Raw genomic sequence first — 19,487 nt, 5'->3', positions numbered from 1 at the left:
AATGATATTTTTGGTCACAACATATTTACGTTTTGGCCCATCAAATGGACGGTTTGGATCATCCAATGGTCTGGGCTGCACCGTGCATTTTGAAAAATAGGGGTGAATTCTTACATAGAAGGGGTGAATTTATCGCTACCCTTCTTTCCGTGTATAATTTGTTTTACGCCCATTTTTCGTCTAAAGAAAGTAGAAACAGTGCTTTTAATGTGGGCTTTTGAGTTCTTATCCTACTGTTCTAATCCTACTTTTTTTTGAAGCACGGTATGGCAGATTACTTACTATCCCCTCTTGTTGATGCAATCGTTGGCAAATTGGAGGAATCCATAAAAGAGATTAAATTACGGTGGGGTATTGATGAGGAGATCAAAAACCTTTCCAGCACATTATCCACAATTCAAGCTGTGCTTCAAGATGCTGAGGAACAGCAAGTAACTAGTAATGAAGTTAAAGATTGGCTTCGAAAGCTTAAGGATGTTGCATACGACGCGGATGATGTAGTGGAAGAGTTTGCAACGGACGTGCTCCGATTAAAATTGGAAGGCGGAAATCAATTCAGAAAGAGGAAGCATCAGCTATACAACTTCTTTTCTGCTCTTTTTAATTCCATCTCATTTTTGTCTCGAGATAAGACGATCGTACAGAAGATAAAGGAAATTCAGGAGAGACTGGATAAAATTGCAAAGGAGAGGCATGACCTTCATCTCAAACAAGAAGATGGAGGGAGGCGGCGTGAAATAAAAAGGCAATCGCTGACTAGCTCCTTAATAAACGAATCAAATATATTCGGTCGGGATAAGGATAAAGAGAAGATAGTAAAATTGCTACTGGGTGAATCCGCATCATCATCGTCGTCGTCATCTTCGTCCAAGGATATATCTGTTATTCCGATCGTCGGCATTGGGGGCCTCGGAAAGACAACTCTCGCCCAGTTTATTTACAATGATAAAAGGGTGGGAGATCATTTTTCAGGTCGAGGATGGGTCTGCGTCTCAGAAGATTTTGATATGTGTAGACTAACAAAAGCAATTATGGAATCAGTGACAAAGAACTCTTGTGATCTTAACGAAATCGATCCACTTCAAGTTAGACTCAAGGAAGAATTGAGTGGCAAGAGATTTCTACTCGTCCTAGATGATGTATGGAATGAGAATCATAGTGACTGGGATAGGCTACAGTCCCCATTCAGTTCTGGGGCAAACGGAAGTAGAATTATAATAACTACTCGAAGTTCAGAGGTTTCAAGAATCATGGGCACAATTCCCGTCTATAATTTGGGTTGTTTAGATGAGGATGACAGCTGGTCCTTGTTTACACGACGGGCATTCATAGTGGGAAGCTCAGATGTACCTCCAAACTTAGTAGCAATTGGAAAGAAGATCGTGAAAAAGTGCAATGGGTTGCCTTTGGCAATAGAAGCTCTTGGAGGTCTCTTACGTTCAAATACCGACGAGAACAAGTGGAAGTATATCCTTGAAAGTGAATTGTGGGAAATATCAAAGATGAGAAATGATATTATTCCAATACTAAAATTTAGCTACGATCACTTGCCTGCGTGTCTGAAACAATGCTTTGTGTATTGCTCCCTGTTTCCAAAGGATTATGAATTTGACAAGGTCACTCTAATCCAACTTTGGATTGCAGAAGGATTTATCCAATCTGATAGAAGGACGCGATTGGAAGACATATGTTCCGAGTATTTTGATTTTTTGATGTCGAGGTCCTTTTTTCAATATTTTGAACGGTCCTACGGATCACGCTACAAGATGCATGACTTAATTCATGACCTTGCGCAATCCGTTTCTGGTGACGAATACTTCAGAATAAAGAATAGCGCTGACTCTTGGAATATCGCTGCAAAGGTTCGTCATGCATCAGTATGGCAAAGCAATGAACACTCAGGAATTTTCGAGTCCTTTCATGAATCTGAGAGGTTGCGAACATTTCTGCTACCGCCAAGGTACGAAACACTCACTAAGCAAGTTGCTCATGATTTCTTCCTAAAATTGAGATGCTTACGAGTGTTAGATTTGGCTAATGTTTGGATAAGAGATTTGCCGGATTCTATTGGCGAATTAAAATATTTTAGGTACCTTGATCTCTCTCATACAAATATTGCAACCTTGCCGGAATCAATAGGTAGCCTCTATAATTTGCAAACACTGAAACTTTGCTATTGCGAGCAACTTGCTGAGCTACCAAAGTCCACCAGCAACCTAATTAACTTACGACATCTCGCTTTGGAGGGTTGTAAGATTTGTACGCCGCCAGAACTTGGGAAATTAATAAGTCTTCAAACACTGACTATATTTGTTGTGGGCAAAGAAAGTGGATGTGGAATAAGGGAGTTAAAGAACTTGACAGAGTTGAGGGGAAATATTCACATTTCAAATCTGGAGAATGTGATAGATGGGAGGGAAGGCAAGGAAGCCAATTTGAAGAAGAAAGAGTACCTTGATGAGTTGACGTTGGAATGGAGCAATAATAATCCACGAGTTGTTGCAGTTGATGAGGAGGTACTTGAAGGCCTCCAACCTCACACCAACCTCAAAACCCTAAAGATTTTATCATATGGTGGTGTTAGTTTCCCCAGGTGGATGATGAGCGGTAATCTGACGAATCTGACCACTGTTAGTCTGGTTCGATGTTTGAATTGCCAACAGCTTCCACCCCTTGGCCAGCTAGCTTTCCTCAAGAAGCTCAAGATTAATGGAATGGATGGATTGAAACATATTGAAGATGAGTTCATTGGTGGGTCCAATAAGGCAATTATGGGTTTTCCATTATTGGAGGAGTTAGAGTTGGTAGACATGCCGAATTTGGAGGAATGGTGTGGAGCAAGGGAAGGAGACATGCCATGCCTTGGTACACTAAAAATATCAAAGTGTCCTAAGCTGCAGAGATTTCCCCACCTCCCATGCATTAATAATTTGGAATTAGGAAAATGTAATGAGATGGTATTGGCCTTGGTTCCTTGCCTCACTACTCTAAAGTCATTACGAATTGGCTTTATTGAAGGCTTGATATCCTTACCCCCTGGATTGCTTCAACCCTTAACCGCACTAGAGGAATTGGCGGTCACTGGCTGTAATGAGTTGGTGTCTTGGCCAAAGGAGGTCGGGTTGCATGACCTTCCTTCTCTCCAATATTTAGAAATTTATTGCTGTCCTAAACTTGAATCATTGGAAGACGACGAGGAGGGCCTTCCCATCACGCTTAGATCTCTCAAGATATCCAACGATTGTGATAGCCTCAAGTGTATGCCTACAAGGGGGCTAGGAAAATTGGGCTCCCTCCAACGTCTGGACTTGGTTACCCAATGCACATTCTTGCCAGAGGAGGAACTGCCCATCACTCTTCAATCCCTTAAGATATTCTCATGTTCTAATCTCAAATCCATGTCCAAGGGGATTTTCAGCAACCTTACGTCCCTCAAAGAATTGGTAATTAGAGATTGTCCGCAATTGGAGTCATTGACAGGCGAGGGGGAGCTACCCACGGCGCTTACAAGTCTCTGGATCTCCGACTGTCCTAATCTCAAGTCCCTAGCCAAGGGGATGCGTAATAACCTCACCTCCCTCGAACAATTTTATATTAATAAGTGTCCACAACTAGAGTCATTGCCAAACATCATCGGCCTCCGTAGAATGACAATTAGAAAGTGCCCTCTAATGCAGCAGTTTCCAGAGGGAACGCTCGACATGCTTACATCTCTCTCAGTTGATAATGGTGAGATTTTTTCTAACAAACTTACATCCCTCCAAACCTTGAATATTTCTGAATGTTCACAACTCGAATTCTCTCCAACCATGCTACTGCCCCCAACGCTTAAATTCCTCCGTATCAATTCGTGTGATAATCTGAAATCCCTGCCCAACGGGATGTTGAAGAACCTCACCTCCCTCAAACAATTGACCATTGCTTATTGTCCTCAACTCCTTTCCTTGCCGGAGGAAGGGCTGCCCACCACGCTTCAGAGATTATATATTTATGGCTGTTCGGAAGTAGAGAAACAGTGTCACGGAGGTCAATATTGGCCCAATATCTCACACGTCCCCAACATATGGATAAATCACTCGAGGGTTTGAAGACTAGTCTGGAGAAGGTACAAGACTGTCTCTCATCTTTGCTTTTGTTTTATTTTTTTGGTATGTAAGATGGGATTGAACCTCCGACCTCCAGGTTGATTTCAAAGCCTTAACCATTAAGCTACAGGCTCAATCCCAAATTAGGGCTCTTGGCTTTTGAAGAATAGTAAACCTCAATTTCTCTCTATCTCTTTTCATTTCCTCATTTTCTCTCTTTCACTTTCCTACAAAACAAAGGAAATAGTCAAAATTACCCCAGTTTCTTCTCCCCAATCCAAACATTTCTTTAATTTTTTCATTACATCTCAATTTTTTTTGTCTTAGTCTTTGCCTGATATAAAGTAGATTATGACTTGTTTGAGACAAAAGGAACCCTAACTAGGATGAATTTACCTTATATGCTTCATTGAATTTATGCTCTGTTTTGGGCCCTTTGATTTTTGTTCCTTGATGCCTTGATGGAGTGTTTGTTGAACTTTTCTTTGTTTTCATTTTTCAGTAAGTTTCAACTAATCCTTGAAAAAAGAAAAAGTAACTTTGTATATATTACTTCAGAATTTCATCAATGTATGAATGTAAGATCTTTTCATAATTAACTTTTAACAAAGTCAAACCAGCCACCGTGGATTTTTATTGTCTACTCATTAGTTGTTCCTTGTCATTATTTCTTGGGATCATTCATATTAATTCATCTTGTAGCTGAAGTTTTAGGCATTCAACTCTTCAAATTTTCTTCCGTTTTATTTAGTGTTGGTTTGGTTTACATGTTATTTGATTGATGATTTCATTTGCAATTGATTACATTCTTAATACTTAACTTCTGGTAGAGCTGAGCATCAAAACTCTGTTAATTTTTCATCTTACATGTACACACACATTTTATTGGAATTTCAAGTTCATAAAGAAAGTGCTAAAGAAAGTGCACTTTTCCATGAAAAATGAAAACTAGAAGACAAAGCAAAAATTCCACGATTTTCTTCTCCAACCCAAACATTAACTGATTTTCTCATTAAATCTCAAAGTTACTTACTAATATCTCAGCCCCCTTGTCTTCTCATTTTTTTGATAACAGTATACAAAAATGATGGCTGTTCGAAATGCCTTCTTTTAATGTTTTTTTTTTTGAAAAGGTAACATAATTTTTTATTGCTGTAAGAGTAAATACAACAGAGGGGACGAGACATCCCACACATGTAAAAAACCATACAGCCTGTAGCCTGAAACTTCTAGTCCACCCCTAAGCATACCAACTGACAGCAAACTCACCAATATGCCTCCTTTTTATGTTAACTTCCTTTTCTACTCTTTCTTTTATTCTTTTTAATTTCGTCCACTTTTATCATGGTAAATGGCAAAGATACCCTCCCCTTTGTGAACCATGTGACTTCTATTCTTTGGATGACTTCATTCTCCCCCGCTTGGAAAGAAAGTCGGCATTGGGTTTTCATTCAAGTCACCATTTTAGAACGCCACACAAGTGAACATTTTGCCAAAAACAAAAGTAGCTTGCATAAGAAGCCATCAAATGAGACCATCTTTTACCTTAAATGTGGTCTTTCCATTCATCACTTTGGATGACATCATTCTCCCCCGCTTGGAAAGAAACTCGCCATTGAGTTGATTCGGATTTGATCTAGCCACTTCTTAGTTTGATTTTGTTGAACATTCTGCACTAGCGAGCATTTCATACATGTCATCTATCTCTGTCTATCCCTGCATGTTAATTTCTGTTTTTTATGGTATTTCAGTTTTTTGGTAAATTCTTTTATGGAAAATACATTGTCAAGCTCATTAATAGAACAAAGAAAAACAGATTATTCTCCCCTATGGAGGATTTCTCTCCTCTCTCTCTCTCTCTGTCTCTTACATGACTATAGAAGATATTACACCATTCCATAGCATAGGGATCAAGTTCCCTTGACAAGGGATTTATTTTAACCTCCTATTAGATACACATTTTTCCTTCTTACACCCTTTGAAGCTATAGATCCTTTTCCTCTTCTATATAGTTCTCAATTCTATCTTCTTTTCAAAACCCTAATCCATCTCTCTCCAAGAAATGGAAATCCCACACAGATCATACTCTCCTCTTTCAAAAATTTTACTCAAAAATTTTGTTGTTGTCTCACTTTAGACTCTTCCAACAAATTATAACTATGAGTACAATGTCATTCAATTTTTTATTATTCAGTTACGTTTTTGTGAATACCCATTATCATTTGAATTATTTACTTGTTTAGATGTTTCTTTAGTTGAACTTGACAACGAAAAGAATTTTCATCCCGTAAATTTTCTACAACTTTACATTCCATGACTTTATTTCTCTCAAAATTGTTATGTTTTTATACTCCATATAAGCAATATATCAAAGTCGTACCAAATTGACATGATGTTCAAGTAATATATATGTCCACTTACATGCTTATCTTTTCATTTCAGATTAAGCAAATTCAGCGGGCACCATTCTCTCATGGAACAATAGAAATGGCATATTATCTAAATATTCAGTCTGGAACGGATCTTGAACATCATGTAAGTATAGAATGTAATAACGAATACGTAACTCCGTACAAACAAAGTTATGCTTGGTTACTATGAAATTCATGATTTCCTTCCTACCAACCACAAAGATAAATTTGCATACATTTTGCTGCTGACAAACTATTTTTCACTGTCTATGTAATAAGTGAAGAACACAACATCTTCCATTAGCACGTTGTCCTTTCTTTTTGTATTGTTGTATTGGTCTGAAGCTTCAGGACTTCCTAAAGGAGCCTCATGAATTGTCTTTTGACCGAATATGTGGTTCATTTTTTAGGATAGAAACAAAAAAAAGAAAAGAAAAGAAGAAACAAGTCCAGAGAGCTGAATTGCAATATTCTTAATAGCTACTAGGACTTCCTAATAGCCAATAATGAAATCTCCATTACCAATTCTATGTAAAATGCCTCTAGATGCACAGCCAAAATTGTTTTTTGAAGCTCCGTCTTTGTTAACAATTTTTCATTGCTTTGCTAGTGTGTATTCTAAAGCGTAAGTGGGCAGGGATTGCAATGCAAAGCCACTGGCTCAATCCCTAAGTCTTATATAATCATTGAAAGACTGATGCTTTTCAGATGCAACAGAGCAACTGTAGTGTATGCTTTTCAACACCAAAACAATGTTTTGTCCGGCCCTAGAAATCTTACTAGTTGAGCCCTTTTGGATTCTTCATCTGTTGAGTCCTACCACCAATTTATCTTCAATTTTGCATATTGGATGGTATGAATTTAAAGTTTGCATCATTTTATTGGAGGCTTTGGCCCCCCTACATGAATAGGAGTTGTAGAAATCTGACAGGTGCCCATAAACAAAAAAGAAATCTGACAGGCCTAATTCTATCTCACGTACAAACGGAACCAAAAAACTAATATAATGATTACACAAGTGTTTTATGCGGTTTGAAAATGGTGCCTACATCTATGGGAGAGATGACAATCTTCTCTTATATGAAAAACAGATAAACAAAGATTATAGTTGATTAATGAAGTATAACTCTTGGCTGCTCTTTGTATTTTCAAGGAAGAACTATTCGGAAATCTTATAGTCAAAGGTGATCCATGCAATTGATGTACTAGAAGAATGTCCTATGGCCTTGGAGATTAGCAAAATGGCTGTTAGATTTCTATCTATACAAATTTAGTCCAACTTTCTTCAACTAGGTTTCGACATCTGCAAATAGGAACCAAAGGAGAGAGCGTGGAGAGCTCTTCGCAGAGCATTGAGAACACCCTCCCCTTGCAGTAGTTCGTGGTACATGTCAGAGGGGTTGTTGTTCCTGTCCGCATCCTGCTACATCTATCCAAGCAGCGAAAGTTTCATCCATTTTGTGCTGCTGTTTTGTTTCAGGCACTATTTTCATGATGGCAGGTTCTTTTAGATTTAGTTTTTTCTTAGGCATAGTGGTTGGGTGATAGAGTTGTTAGTACTTTGTAGTCACCTGCTGGGTACCTTCTTTGTTGGGACATCTCATTCCATTTTGATGTACCACAGGGTTTTATTTTCAAATGATATATTTTAAAAAATAATAATGTAGCCTAGGCATGTGGTTGTATTCAGAAAGCTTTCCAGGTTTTAGTCATGACCTTGAGTTGAGTTGACATGGCTAGTCACCCTACTGAATAAAATGGTTGCAAGACATTCTAAAGTATTGGAGAAAAATTATTTTACTTGGAGTAAAATAGGACAATAAATTCAGATACTCAATAATTTTTATTTTTTTTTAGTTTTGGAAACTTGGGGGCCGATAACTCCATGTTCTCCAAGCCTCAAACAAAGACATGGTCCGGAGCAACTACGAAGGTGTTGGGACCACTTTTCACAACCCTATCAGGCAGTATGAATCCCAATTGTTCCAATACTCGGGCATATGGGTGTGTTGCACTATGAGTGCATGGAGCTGGCATTCACTTTGTAACTTCTAATAATTCTTTGATACTGGCCTTACATTCAAGGAAACATTACTGTACTAACAGAGAATTCATATGATATACTAAAAAAAATAGTGGGAGACTGCAAATTTTAGCAAATACCAAAATAATTTACTGACATTCATATTATTGTTAACCTACCACTAAATAACAGCGTTAAGTAGTGAAACAATTTGATTGTGTAGCCTGAAATGTAACACTGAAATGTATTGACAATCTCGCCTTCTTGTATATGAGAGCAGGGCAATATATTAAAACGCTGTCCATGATTACTTATATTATTAGGTTGCATCGGTAAACAGAATTGGAAGTTCAAAAAGTTAAGAATTTGCTAATAAAAATCTCTACATATGGGCCCATACCAATGTCCTACTAACACGTAGAAAAACTAAACTAAAGAAATCTAGATGCCAAACATGTAATCAACAAACCGGAGAGTTGCAAAGTAAATATTTGCATAACTTATTAAATGCCTTTCTCCTAATGATAATACTTTCAGTACCCAATAGCTTAAGCATTGCTGCTTGAGGCACCTCTCATATGGTGTGTTCTGTTAGAGCATAAATTTGGACTTGAAGAGGACCCTATTGGGTTGTTGTAGCATGAAACTTGCTTGATTTACAATTTGAAGTGGACTCTTAGTTAATAATATAAGAGAAATGACAATATTTTGTTGTACCCTGAAAATTGCTTGATTTGAATGACAATACCTGGTCTCTACCTCCTCTTACCTCCTCTTATAAGTTATGCATTTCTCTTAACTCTATCCAAATTCTTGAGTTGTGAGATTAGCTAAATTAAGCTATGCTCATCATTTATGATTCACGCCTCACTCAGTTAGAGCCCTAACTACTTCAATGAAATTAGTTCCAAAGACTATTTTAATCATTGCTCTGGAACAATCAGGTCAAGAGGTTGTCCAGTCATCTCAATGAAGAATTTAGCTATGCCACCCGCCGACCTTACACTATGAGTATTGTTGTAGCAAAGCCAACAGGAAGATCAGTCCCTGGGCTCAATCTAGGCTGTTAGCTAGGGTCAAGATGGATGAAGGGTTGTCAGGGAGCTTTATAAGGAATTGTAGGATCCATAGCTGGAAATACTGAATCTTCAAGGCATATACTTTTAGCTGCTCAATTTCATTTTGAAGGATTTCTGTTCAATTTTTTCTATCTTTCCACCTTGGTTGGACTCCTCAAGAAACAATCTGATGGCTTGGTGACACGTATTCCTTCTTTGGATGCAAAGTTATATTATGGAAGGATTTGCTGCTCCTCATCCTTTTGGAGTTATGGAAGGAGACGTATACGAGAAGGTTCAAAGAATGTTGCAAGTTATGACAATGGTCTGATACTCTGATTAAACTTATTGAAGATGATTTCTCAAAAATGTCTACCAATACTAAGAAAACTGAAGACTTCCTAGGCGTTTGTCTTCCATAGAAAAAGCACCCCTTAAGAACTTAGTTCTTTTCTTTCCTCTTCCGGGACTGAAAAAAAAATGAACAATCTTGCAAAATTTGCATCTATCCTTGAGAGTAAATCTCTCAAAAATGTGCATGTCCATGGACATTAAACAGTACGCGCACCTGATTCAAAATATTCTATCGTCTTATTATAATTCTCAACATTCCAAGAGAAGTATGTCATCTTGCTCATATTCTAGCCATAGTCTAAGATCTACCTCCACTGGGTGGTCAATCAAATCAATTGGTGAAACTGTTGCTGGTCGGATAGATTTGATCACCGTTTGTTGGATATTATCAAGGACGTCAAGAAAAAGTACAGAAGGCCATATATTGTTTTAATCTTCACTAAATAATAGTGGGGTCAAATAATTTTTTTATCAGCAACCTAACTGCCATTGCAAGTGTACTAGTGTATAACTTATTTTGAATAGAGATTGGTGGTGAGTAAATTCATTTTAATGTTTGTTTCTCTATTGGGTACTTTCGTAAATATTCCGTTAGCGTTCCATTAAATACTCATTACTGTTTGAATTTGTCACCTGTTTAGATGTTGCTTCAGTTGAACATGACTAAGTAAAAAACTTGTCGTACTGTAGTTTTTTCTCCAACTATACATTCCATGGAGTTATTTCTCCTGAAATTGTATGTTTATGTAATATAGCTATGCAGCAAATCAGGGATGTATCAATTTTACCTAAAATTAAAGTAATATAAATTCAACTTACATGTTAATCTTTCCATTTCAGGTTAGCGAATTCAGTCTGCACCCTTCTCTCGTTGGAAAAAAAGTACAAAATGTCAGATTATGTGTATCTGAGGCCCTCTGTCCAGAAGGTAATAATGTATGGTTATGTTATCGCCCCACAAACTTAGCTATGATTGGTTTGTATGCAATTCATGATTGCAATATAAATATGTATGTTGTTATTCTTTTTGTACTGTCATATAGGTTTAATGCTTAAAGGAGACTCATAGATTGGCCTGTGATTGAATTTATGAAATGAAAGAGCATGTTGTTCTTGTTTTTTAGCATAGAAAAAAGTCTAGACGGTTGCATTACAGTATTCTTAATAGCAACAAAAAAAATCCTAAGGGCCAACAATGAAATTTCCATTAGCAATTCTATTTTGAATGCCTTTGGATGCACAACCCAAATTTTTTTTTGAAGCTCCATCTATATGAATGTTTTTTCTTTCCTTACTAATGGGCAGTGTTGATATCTTTGAACAAAAGTTAGAACACTGGTTGATCTTTTAGTCTTTTTTCTTTCTTTGAGGTATATAGGCATGGATTGAACCCAAACCTTGTAGTTGCAACACAAAGCCACAGTTTCAAGCCCTAAGTCCTACAATCATTGGAACATTAATCCTTGTGAAAATCAATCTTTAAACTTCTCTTGTGGAAATCCTAAAGGAGGCCTAATAAGTCAATGGGCTAAGATCATCCGATCAAGGTGGTCTGAAGTCTGAACAACAGTTGGGTGGATATGAATTCACCGGATCGGATGAATGTATCTTTTCGCATCAACGAGGCACATGTAGGGCTCAAAATGTGGTTGTTGGAAATAGAAGAGTCCAATAGACAGTCTTTTATATATATAAAAAAGAGTAAGAGTCCAGTAGACAATTTTTAATAAAAAAAGGAAGAGTCCAACAGACAGTATTCTTTTTTTTTTTTGAACGATAGTCCAAGAGACAGTTATCTTAGCACTTTTCTATCCTGTCATCGTAGTTCTATATCATTGTGTCCAATCTTTTTGAGAATATTTCAAAATTTCCTGAGGGTCGATACATCAGGACCTTCAAATCTTTGTTACAATATCGTGGGGATCAAACCTTTGTTACAATATACTCGGCCTGCCTCCACGTGATGGACATTCTCTCACCTCATTGGATTACTTGGAATGAATGATTGGATGTATCTTTCGGAAGAAGATGTTCAAATTGCTCAGTCTGTGGTAGCTATGCCTATTTAGAGATTTTTTATTTTCTTCCCTGTGACTTAGTTATGCTTAATATTTTATTATCTTTATTTTGGGTTTTACTCTGATATTCTCAGTCTCTGGGTTTATCCTTTCCTTTTTTCTGTTTAATAAAAGCTATGCTTCCATTAAAAAAAAGCATATGGTGTTAACTATCACACAATAAAAAACAGAGAGAAAACTCCATTCACGGCCTATAATATGGAAAGGGAGGAGCTGTTCGAATTGCTCATTCTACGGTAGCTATGCCTATTTAGAGATTTTTTATTTTCTTCCCCATGACTTGGTTACGCTTAATATTTTATTATCATTATTTTGGGGTTTACTCTGATATTCTAAGTCTGTGGGTTTATCCTTTCCCTTTTCTGTTTAATAAAAGCTATGCTGCCTTTAAAAAAAAGAATATGGTGTTAACTATCACACAATAAAAAATGGAGAGAAAACTCCATTCACAGCCTATAATATGGGGAGTAAACTCCATTAGAATCCATTCAAAAGGGAACGAGCTTGTAGGAGGAAAATAGGAAAGAAAAGACCTAATTGGAAGAGGATTCATAGTCTACAATTATGGATTAGCACATGAAAAGATAGATTTACAGAATTTTGTAAATATAAGTGGGAGGGCAAGAGTGGGAACACGAGAGGAGAGAGAAGAAGAGAGGCGGAAGAGAGAGAAAGAGAGAAGAAAAGGGTTTCTTCTTGGGTGTTTTCTTGGATTCTTGGGCTCTCGGGGTTTTCTTCTCATGTTACTCTTGGTGTATGGTCTTGGGTGAGAGAGGCAAGGAAAGAGTTGGCCTAACCACGTAAAATTTCAATGTTCATCTTGTGGCTTGTTTTCTTATTTTACTTTTCCGTTAATTTGTGCACGATCGGATCGGATTTACCGAGCAGATTTTGTCAACATCCTGTTCGTTGAAACCGGGTCTCGCATTTCTTGTCGAAAGATATCCATTTATTGCTTCGCATGTCTTGACAACAAGATTTTACATGTATTGTTGTGCATGTCTTGAAAAAGGATTTCTAACTACTGTGTTATCGAGATTTCTACTATTTCGAAATAACTTTTATTGAGACCTGGATATGTTATTCATGGAAATACCGAAATATGTTTTGTGACAAATTGTTATCTATAATAAATTCTAGCATGTTTTTTGAGATTCTAATTTCTTATTTATGTTAAGCTTTGGATATGTTTTATGACCATGGTTGGGGAAAGTATTTGGTTCGGATTTCATGTTATATCTCACGGAAGTTGTGATCTGATATCCCGCCAATGAGAAGCAGTACGTTAGCCCTGTCGACTTGTATTCTGAGAAACCGGTTCAATCTGAGCTTCCGACATAATGGTAGTTGTTATTTTTCGTATATCGGTAACCCCTCGAGCTCTTGGCTTAATAGCAATTGTTGTTTTGTGGCACTTTGGTACCCCGAGCTAGCAGCTTAACAATAGTTGATTCCGTGTTGTGATCTACAACCCATGCTCATGAGATTATCAGTTTTGTACATGCCTATATCTAATATATTTTGTTTGATAGTTTTGATGAATATGTGGATTCTGTACATATGCCTAGTTATTCCTTATCATGTTTCATTCGAATAGCATGTTTTAACTCTTTGTTCTTTAATGCTTAGACCCAATTAGGGCTGTGCTATATTGCTTACTGGCTTTTGAGTTCACTCGTGTTTTTCTATTATTTTTCATATCCCGAATTCTGATTTTGCGTGGGATCATGGAGGGTGCCCGACTAGTTTATTTGCTTTGGACAATGTAGAAGAATTGTAATGGCTTAAACTTCAAGTTGGGATGGAGAGTGGTGACTTTGATAGTTAATTAATTGTCTTTGGAGAAGTTTTAGTTGCTCTAAGTAGTAATGCTCCAGCTTATTTGAAGATTATGGAAACTTTATTTAATTGGATGATTCTGTTTGAAGTTTGTAGGAAAACTAATTTTGTGACTATGTTAGCGTTGTGTGCTTGTAAAATTCCACTTTGCAGGCTCGTGACGCCTGTCGTGTCTTCAGGTTGGGGCGTGACAAGAATAGATAAAGAGAATGGGATCAGTTTTTTTTTTTTTTTTTCAACTAGAAAATCGGGCTAAAAGAGAAACGGGAAAGGCGGGTTTGAGGCTGCATTCTTTAACCATCCTATTGATTCCCATTCTTGAAATCAGAATCATTTTTTGTTCTTTGGAATTCTTTCTAGAATCATAATCATGTTTCTTAACTCATTTCTGAGAATTATTATTTTAATTTTCTAGAATAAAATCATCTTCTCTAGTAATGAAATAATTTTATTCTAGGGTATAATTTGTGACAACCCTAATTTTATAGGATGAAAACATAAACTTTATAATTATGAAAGGGAAATGTTATCAGCACTACTATAATGATCAGATGGTTGGGATCAACCTATGGAAATAATTTTTGGGGCACACCCTATTTAGGCTGTGGCCCATCTAAGGGACGTTTTGGATCATCCTATGGTGCGGACCATAACGTACTTTTAATAAAGTGAGGAGTGTCCTCATCAAAATACAATAGTGCTGATAACATTTCCCTTATGAAAATAGAAAATAGGTGCCACTATCAATTCAAATATTTAGGGAATAATTTACAATAGTAAATGGTTTATGAGTTCAAGTTCAAGTAGAATTTCTAAGTTGGAGTTTTTAAATAGGGTGGCTGCTTATGTTGTTTGGGTTATGTTAGATATTGATTCTATAGGACCTAATATAGATAGGGTGTACGTAAGAAATCATCTTCATAGGATCATGGTAAGCGTTGATTTGTGGAGGTTTAAAATGGACGTCCACAATATGGTCCATTTTGTGCCTCTACAGATCGAACGGTTAGGAGGATCCTATGGAGATGGTTTCGTGAGAACAACCTATCTATGTCAGCTTCTATGGAATGAATGGCTTGGATGAGTCAAACAACATGGGAGATGCCCTATATAAAAACTCTACCTTAGATAGAATTTCTGAGCTTGAGCTCAGATACCGCGCCCCCTAATTACAATTGTAGTTATCAAAACAACATGTGACAATTTATGAGTTTATAAATAAAAAAGTGGGTGTTATCAAAACAACATAATACTAACTAGGGGTGTAAATGGATATTCGAAAATTCAATAACCGTCTTCATCTGAATCCGTTTAAAGCGAATATTATCCGAATCCGTTTATGAGATATCCGGCTCCTAGCGTATGCGAATCTGGTAAATGGTATGTCCGATCCGTTTAACATCCGAATCGGAGAAGTACATCATTTTTATTTATTATTAATAATATCGTTAATATTTATTCTAAGTAATGACACACTATCTTTTGTTTCTAAAAGAAAAGTGAATTTTCTATTTAGAAAAAAAAAACAAAAACAAAAAGTGTTTTGGGTGGGAAATGGAGTTTATCTCTCATTTTAAGGGCATTCTTGGAGTTTGACATGGCTTCTTTATGAAGCAACAAATGTGGGTTGTATGATGAAAGAGACAAATGGATGTGGTGATTGAAAGAAGATGGCATAGCTTCTAGAGAATTCTAGCACATCTAGGTCATTGATGGTAAATGGATGGCTCGGATCAATTTTTCAACTTAGGGTTATATAAAAACCCAAAATGCAATTAAAAGAGGGGACTTCTAATGTTTGCAAGGAGAAGCAAGACAGAGGAGAAAGGAGGAGGCCGAGGCACCATATCCGGCATTCCTTGGTGCCCGCAACCCCCACCAAAATCCACCGTCGCCCCTCTCCACCTTCTCACGGCCACCTCCATCACCGGCAATCACCTCCATCTCTAACCCAATCCCCATCTCCATCCCCATTTCTCTTCATCTTCCACCATCAGCACTCCCACTTCCCCTGTTCAAAATAGCCCAACCCGTTCCATCATATACAGCAAAAAAAAAAAAAAAACCTAAAGACCACTACGAGCACCATCATCCATCCCCACCACTTCCCTCTCTCTGTGCCTTTGTTTTAAAAGGAAGAAGATGATCTCATATATTTTAGGGTTTGAAAAAATCATTTGAGGAGTAAGAAGGAGAAGAAAGATAAATTGTTGCAATAAAATGTTCGAATTTACCGGATAAAGGGATACGGATAATATCCGAGTTCGAACAATATCCCCTGGAATCGAATTCGGTAATAGATATTAAATATCCGTCGAATCCGAATCCGAATCCGAATTCAGATAGTGTATACTGTAATGGAGTTCAGATATAGCCATATCCGATTCGAATTCGATCCGTTTACACCCCTAATGCTAACTTTACAGGGTTGAGTCTAATAGACGTAAGGCCCTGTTCCTTTCAACATAATGCTTGAAAACTCTTATGTCTCCCTCCCATGTCATCAAAGTCCGGACCCAAAGCTAATCCGACTCAAAATTTACCGGAGAAATGATATATTCACCCTGTTTTTTACTAGGGAAATAAAAACAGGGGCGAATATATCACTTCCCAATTTTTCTCTCAAATTTCTTTTGCATTGGAAACAATTATTAGAATAAAACGGGTTTCTACCTTAGGCCCTGTTCATTTTAGATTCTGAAAACAGATTGTGCGAGTCAAACAGATTATTGAACTTAATTTTGAATCCAATAATCGATTTGGAGCCCACAATCGGTTGTCACAATCTCAAACAAACTGGGCGTTAGGGTTTTAATTCAAATAATTTCCTTTTTCATTCCTATTCCGTTGAGGAATTATAAACTGAAGGGTACCCTTGCAAAAAATCATCTACAAGGGCACTTCCATTGGTCCATTTTAACAAAGTGCATTTAAATCTATATTTGTTTGAACCGTTTGATAGTTTTCCATGTGATTATAAATGCACTTTGTGAGTTCAAAACTGTTTTTTGGCACCTTGGACTGGTCCAAAGAAATGCCTTCATTGGAGACCCCTATAAGTCAAGGCGCTTATCGCTTGACCACAAGACTTTATTCTGTACCTTCTGATTGGTATGAGTTGCCTGCTTTCCCTAAATAAATCAATCCATCCCCTCTTGTTTAACTTACCGGATTAGCTCAAAATTAAACATAAATTTGAGCCCAACAATCAGTTTTGGAATGACAGCCAGTTCTCAAAATCCAAAACAAACAGGGTGTGCAAGTAAGAATATATTTTGGTGGCATTGAAAGAGATTGCATGCCCTGTTTGGAATGCAAGAAAAATATTTCCAATGGAAAAAAAATTGGACGATTTTTTCTCTTTCCATGATTTAGAAAGAAATGATACGCTATAGTTAATTTATGGGGTTATCATCATAGAAGTGAAGGTCCCTCTAAATAAAAAATGAATAGGGTTGGTTCAAGGAGAAATTATATGGTGGCCGACCGTCAAGATGGTAAGTGAGACGTACCACCCTTGATATTTGATCCAACAGCAGCCTCTTAAAATTACTTAAAAAGTGTGCTGCTATTGGATAAAATATCAAGGGTGGTACCGTTTTGACGGTACTTGACTGTCGGGTACCATATAAAAACTCTGGTTCAAGTTATCTTTTTTTTCTCATATGTAAAAGTGGTAGGAAATTTTAGAAATACTTTTCCTTTCCAAACTTTTCAAAAAAAATTCTGAAATCCAAACAGAGCCTTAGGGTGCGTTCTTCAACAATTTTGGAGATTTTCTTTCTAAAAATTAGAATTAATCTTTATCCGTTAGAGTCCTTTGGAATCAGAATTGTGTTTTTTCTAATTTAGGGATAATTACATTTACACCCCCTCAACTATGGCCGAATTCCACTTCTGACCCTGTGATATCGACTTCACCCACGACACCCTGAGATTTCAATGGGTTTTTTTTAACGTGACGGAGTGGACAGAGAGGAGGAAATGACTATAATGCCCTCGTCCCCCAACAAATAATTAGGGTTTTAATACGTGAAAACTGAAAATTAGGTTTTCATTCAAATCCTTATTAATTTATTTGTCAACATAAACCCTCGATGTAGGAGTTTTATTTGTCTTCATTCCCATTATTATCATGATTTGCACAGAAACCCTAATATTTTAGCATTTTTTTTGTTTTTATCAGTATTTGTTCTGGAAATGATGTAGCCATGGGGTGGAGTTTCATTATCGGTGGTGGATGTGTCTTAAAATACAGTGGAGGGCATATTGTTTGGGTGATCCAAACCATTCATTTGATTGGCCCTCACATAGATAGGAGTTCCACAAAAAATCAGCACCATAGGATCATCCCAACTCTACGATTTGTGGAGGTAAAATGGACGTGTATAAAATCTTCACAAATCTGTCCATTTTTTGCCTCCACGGTTCGAAGGGTTAGGATGATCCTATGAAGCTGATTTTTTGGGCACACCCTATCTATGTGAGGGCCCAACAAATGAATGCTTTGGATCACCCAAACAATGTGGGCCCCCACTGTATTTTAAGCTAGTGTGTAGATAACTTATCTACACTAGTGTGTAGAAACCGTTTATATATATGAGAAAACGGTTTCTACACACATGTGTAGATAAGTTATCTACACACTAGCTTAAGATACAGTGGAGAGCATATTGTTTGGGTGATCCAAACCATTCATTTGATTGGCCCTCACGTAGATAGGGTGTCCATAAAAAATCAGCCCCATAGGATCATCCTAACCCTACGATTTGTGGAGGTAAAATGAACGTGTATAAACCTTCACAAATCTGTCAATTTTTTGCCTCCACGGTTCGAAGGGTTAGGATGATCCTATGGAGCTGATTTTTTGTGGACACCTGTGGACCCCGATCCGGAGAGGACGAGTGCGGCGAGGGACGCGAGGTCCCCACAGCAATCCTCTAAGATCTCCACAATGTGAAGGAGAGCTCTGCCAAGGAACTCTCGAAACGGATGCCACCCTCATAGCATAGCACGAGTGGCGATATAAAAAAAAGGGATATGTCTTGATCCGGAACCGGGGTTCGAAACCGAGACATACCTATAATAACTCAGAGTCGCCATCCATGGATAGGCCATGGAACCCTAAAATCAAATCCTCTGTGCAATGGATAACCAGAAATATATATGGGTTCGTGCCTGGTTACGAATGGGGAAGGTCTGAGAGCACCCCCAATTCGCCCGAGTGCAAGCACTTGGTCTCTTATGCCATTTTCATTAATTCCAAAGAAGTTTGAGTAAAAATCATGTGAAATGGGAACAATCCTCAGGAATCGTCTACCTAAGCATGCATTTCCTGAGAATGGAGAAATAAACACGTAAAATGAAATGAAAAATGTGTCACCTAAGCAAAGCTAGGTTATGAGTGACATGCCTAATGGGTGTCTAAGTTTCTGGTGGACACGCACATGCAAGCTACAACCAAAGGTATAGTATCAGTACAAGAAAGTAAGAAAACATATCAAAACATGAGACACAAATCTATGCTATGTATGACGGGACAAGACAAGTCCTAACTCTAATGCAGGACTGGACTCGGACCAGAATGGCCATCCATCCTAGCTGCGCTACGTATCCCGGCCTCGGGAAGAATCGGAGCC

At 37.5% G+C, this 19,487-nt stretch overlaps 1 protein-coding gene across 1 annotated transcript in view; it reads left to right on the top strand.

Annotated features, from left to right (window-relative positions):
- The first annotated feature begins 266 nt into the window (after positions 1-266).
- LOC143850463 (putative disease resistance protein RGA3) overlaps positions 267-19,487 on the top strand; it is a 39,409-nt gene continuing 20,188 nt past the window's right edge. Inside the window, exon 1 of the mRNA XM_077359713.1 lies at positions 267-4,026. Coding sequence (XP_077215828.1) covers positions 267-4,026 — 3,760 coding nt within the window. The remainder of the gene's footprint in view (positions 4,027-19,487) is intronic.

This window comes from Tasmannia lanceolata, unplaced genomic scaffold (genome assembly GCF_043159265.1).
Source record: "Tasmannia lanceolata isolate RefF3 unplaced genomic scaffold, GAP_Taslan_0.1 ptg000018l, whole genome shotgun sequence".
Lineage (NCBI taxonomy): Eukaryota > Viridiplantae > Streptophyta > Magnoliopsida > Canellales > Winteraceae > Tasmannia > Tasmannia lanceolata.
The sequence above is the reverse complement of the archived record's forward strand: the minus strand, read 5'-3'. Positions and strand labels throughout refer to the sequence as shown.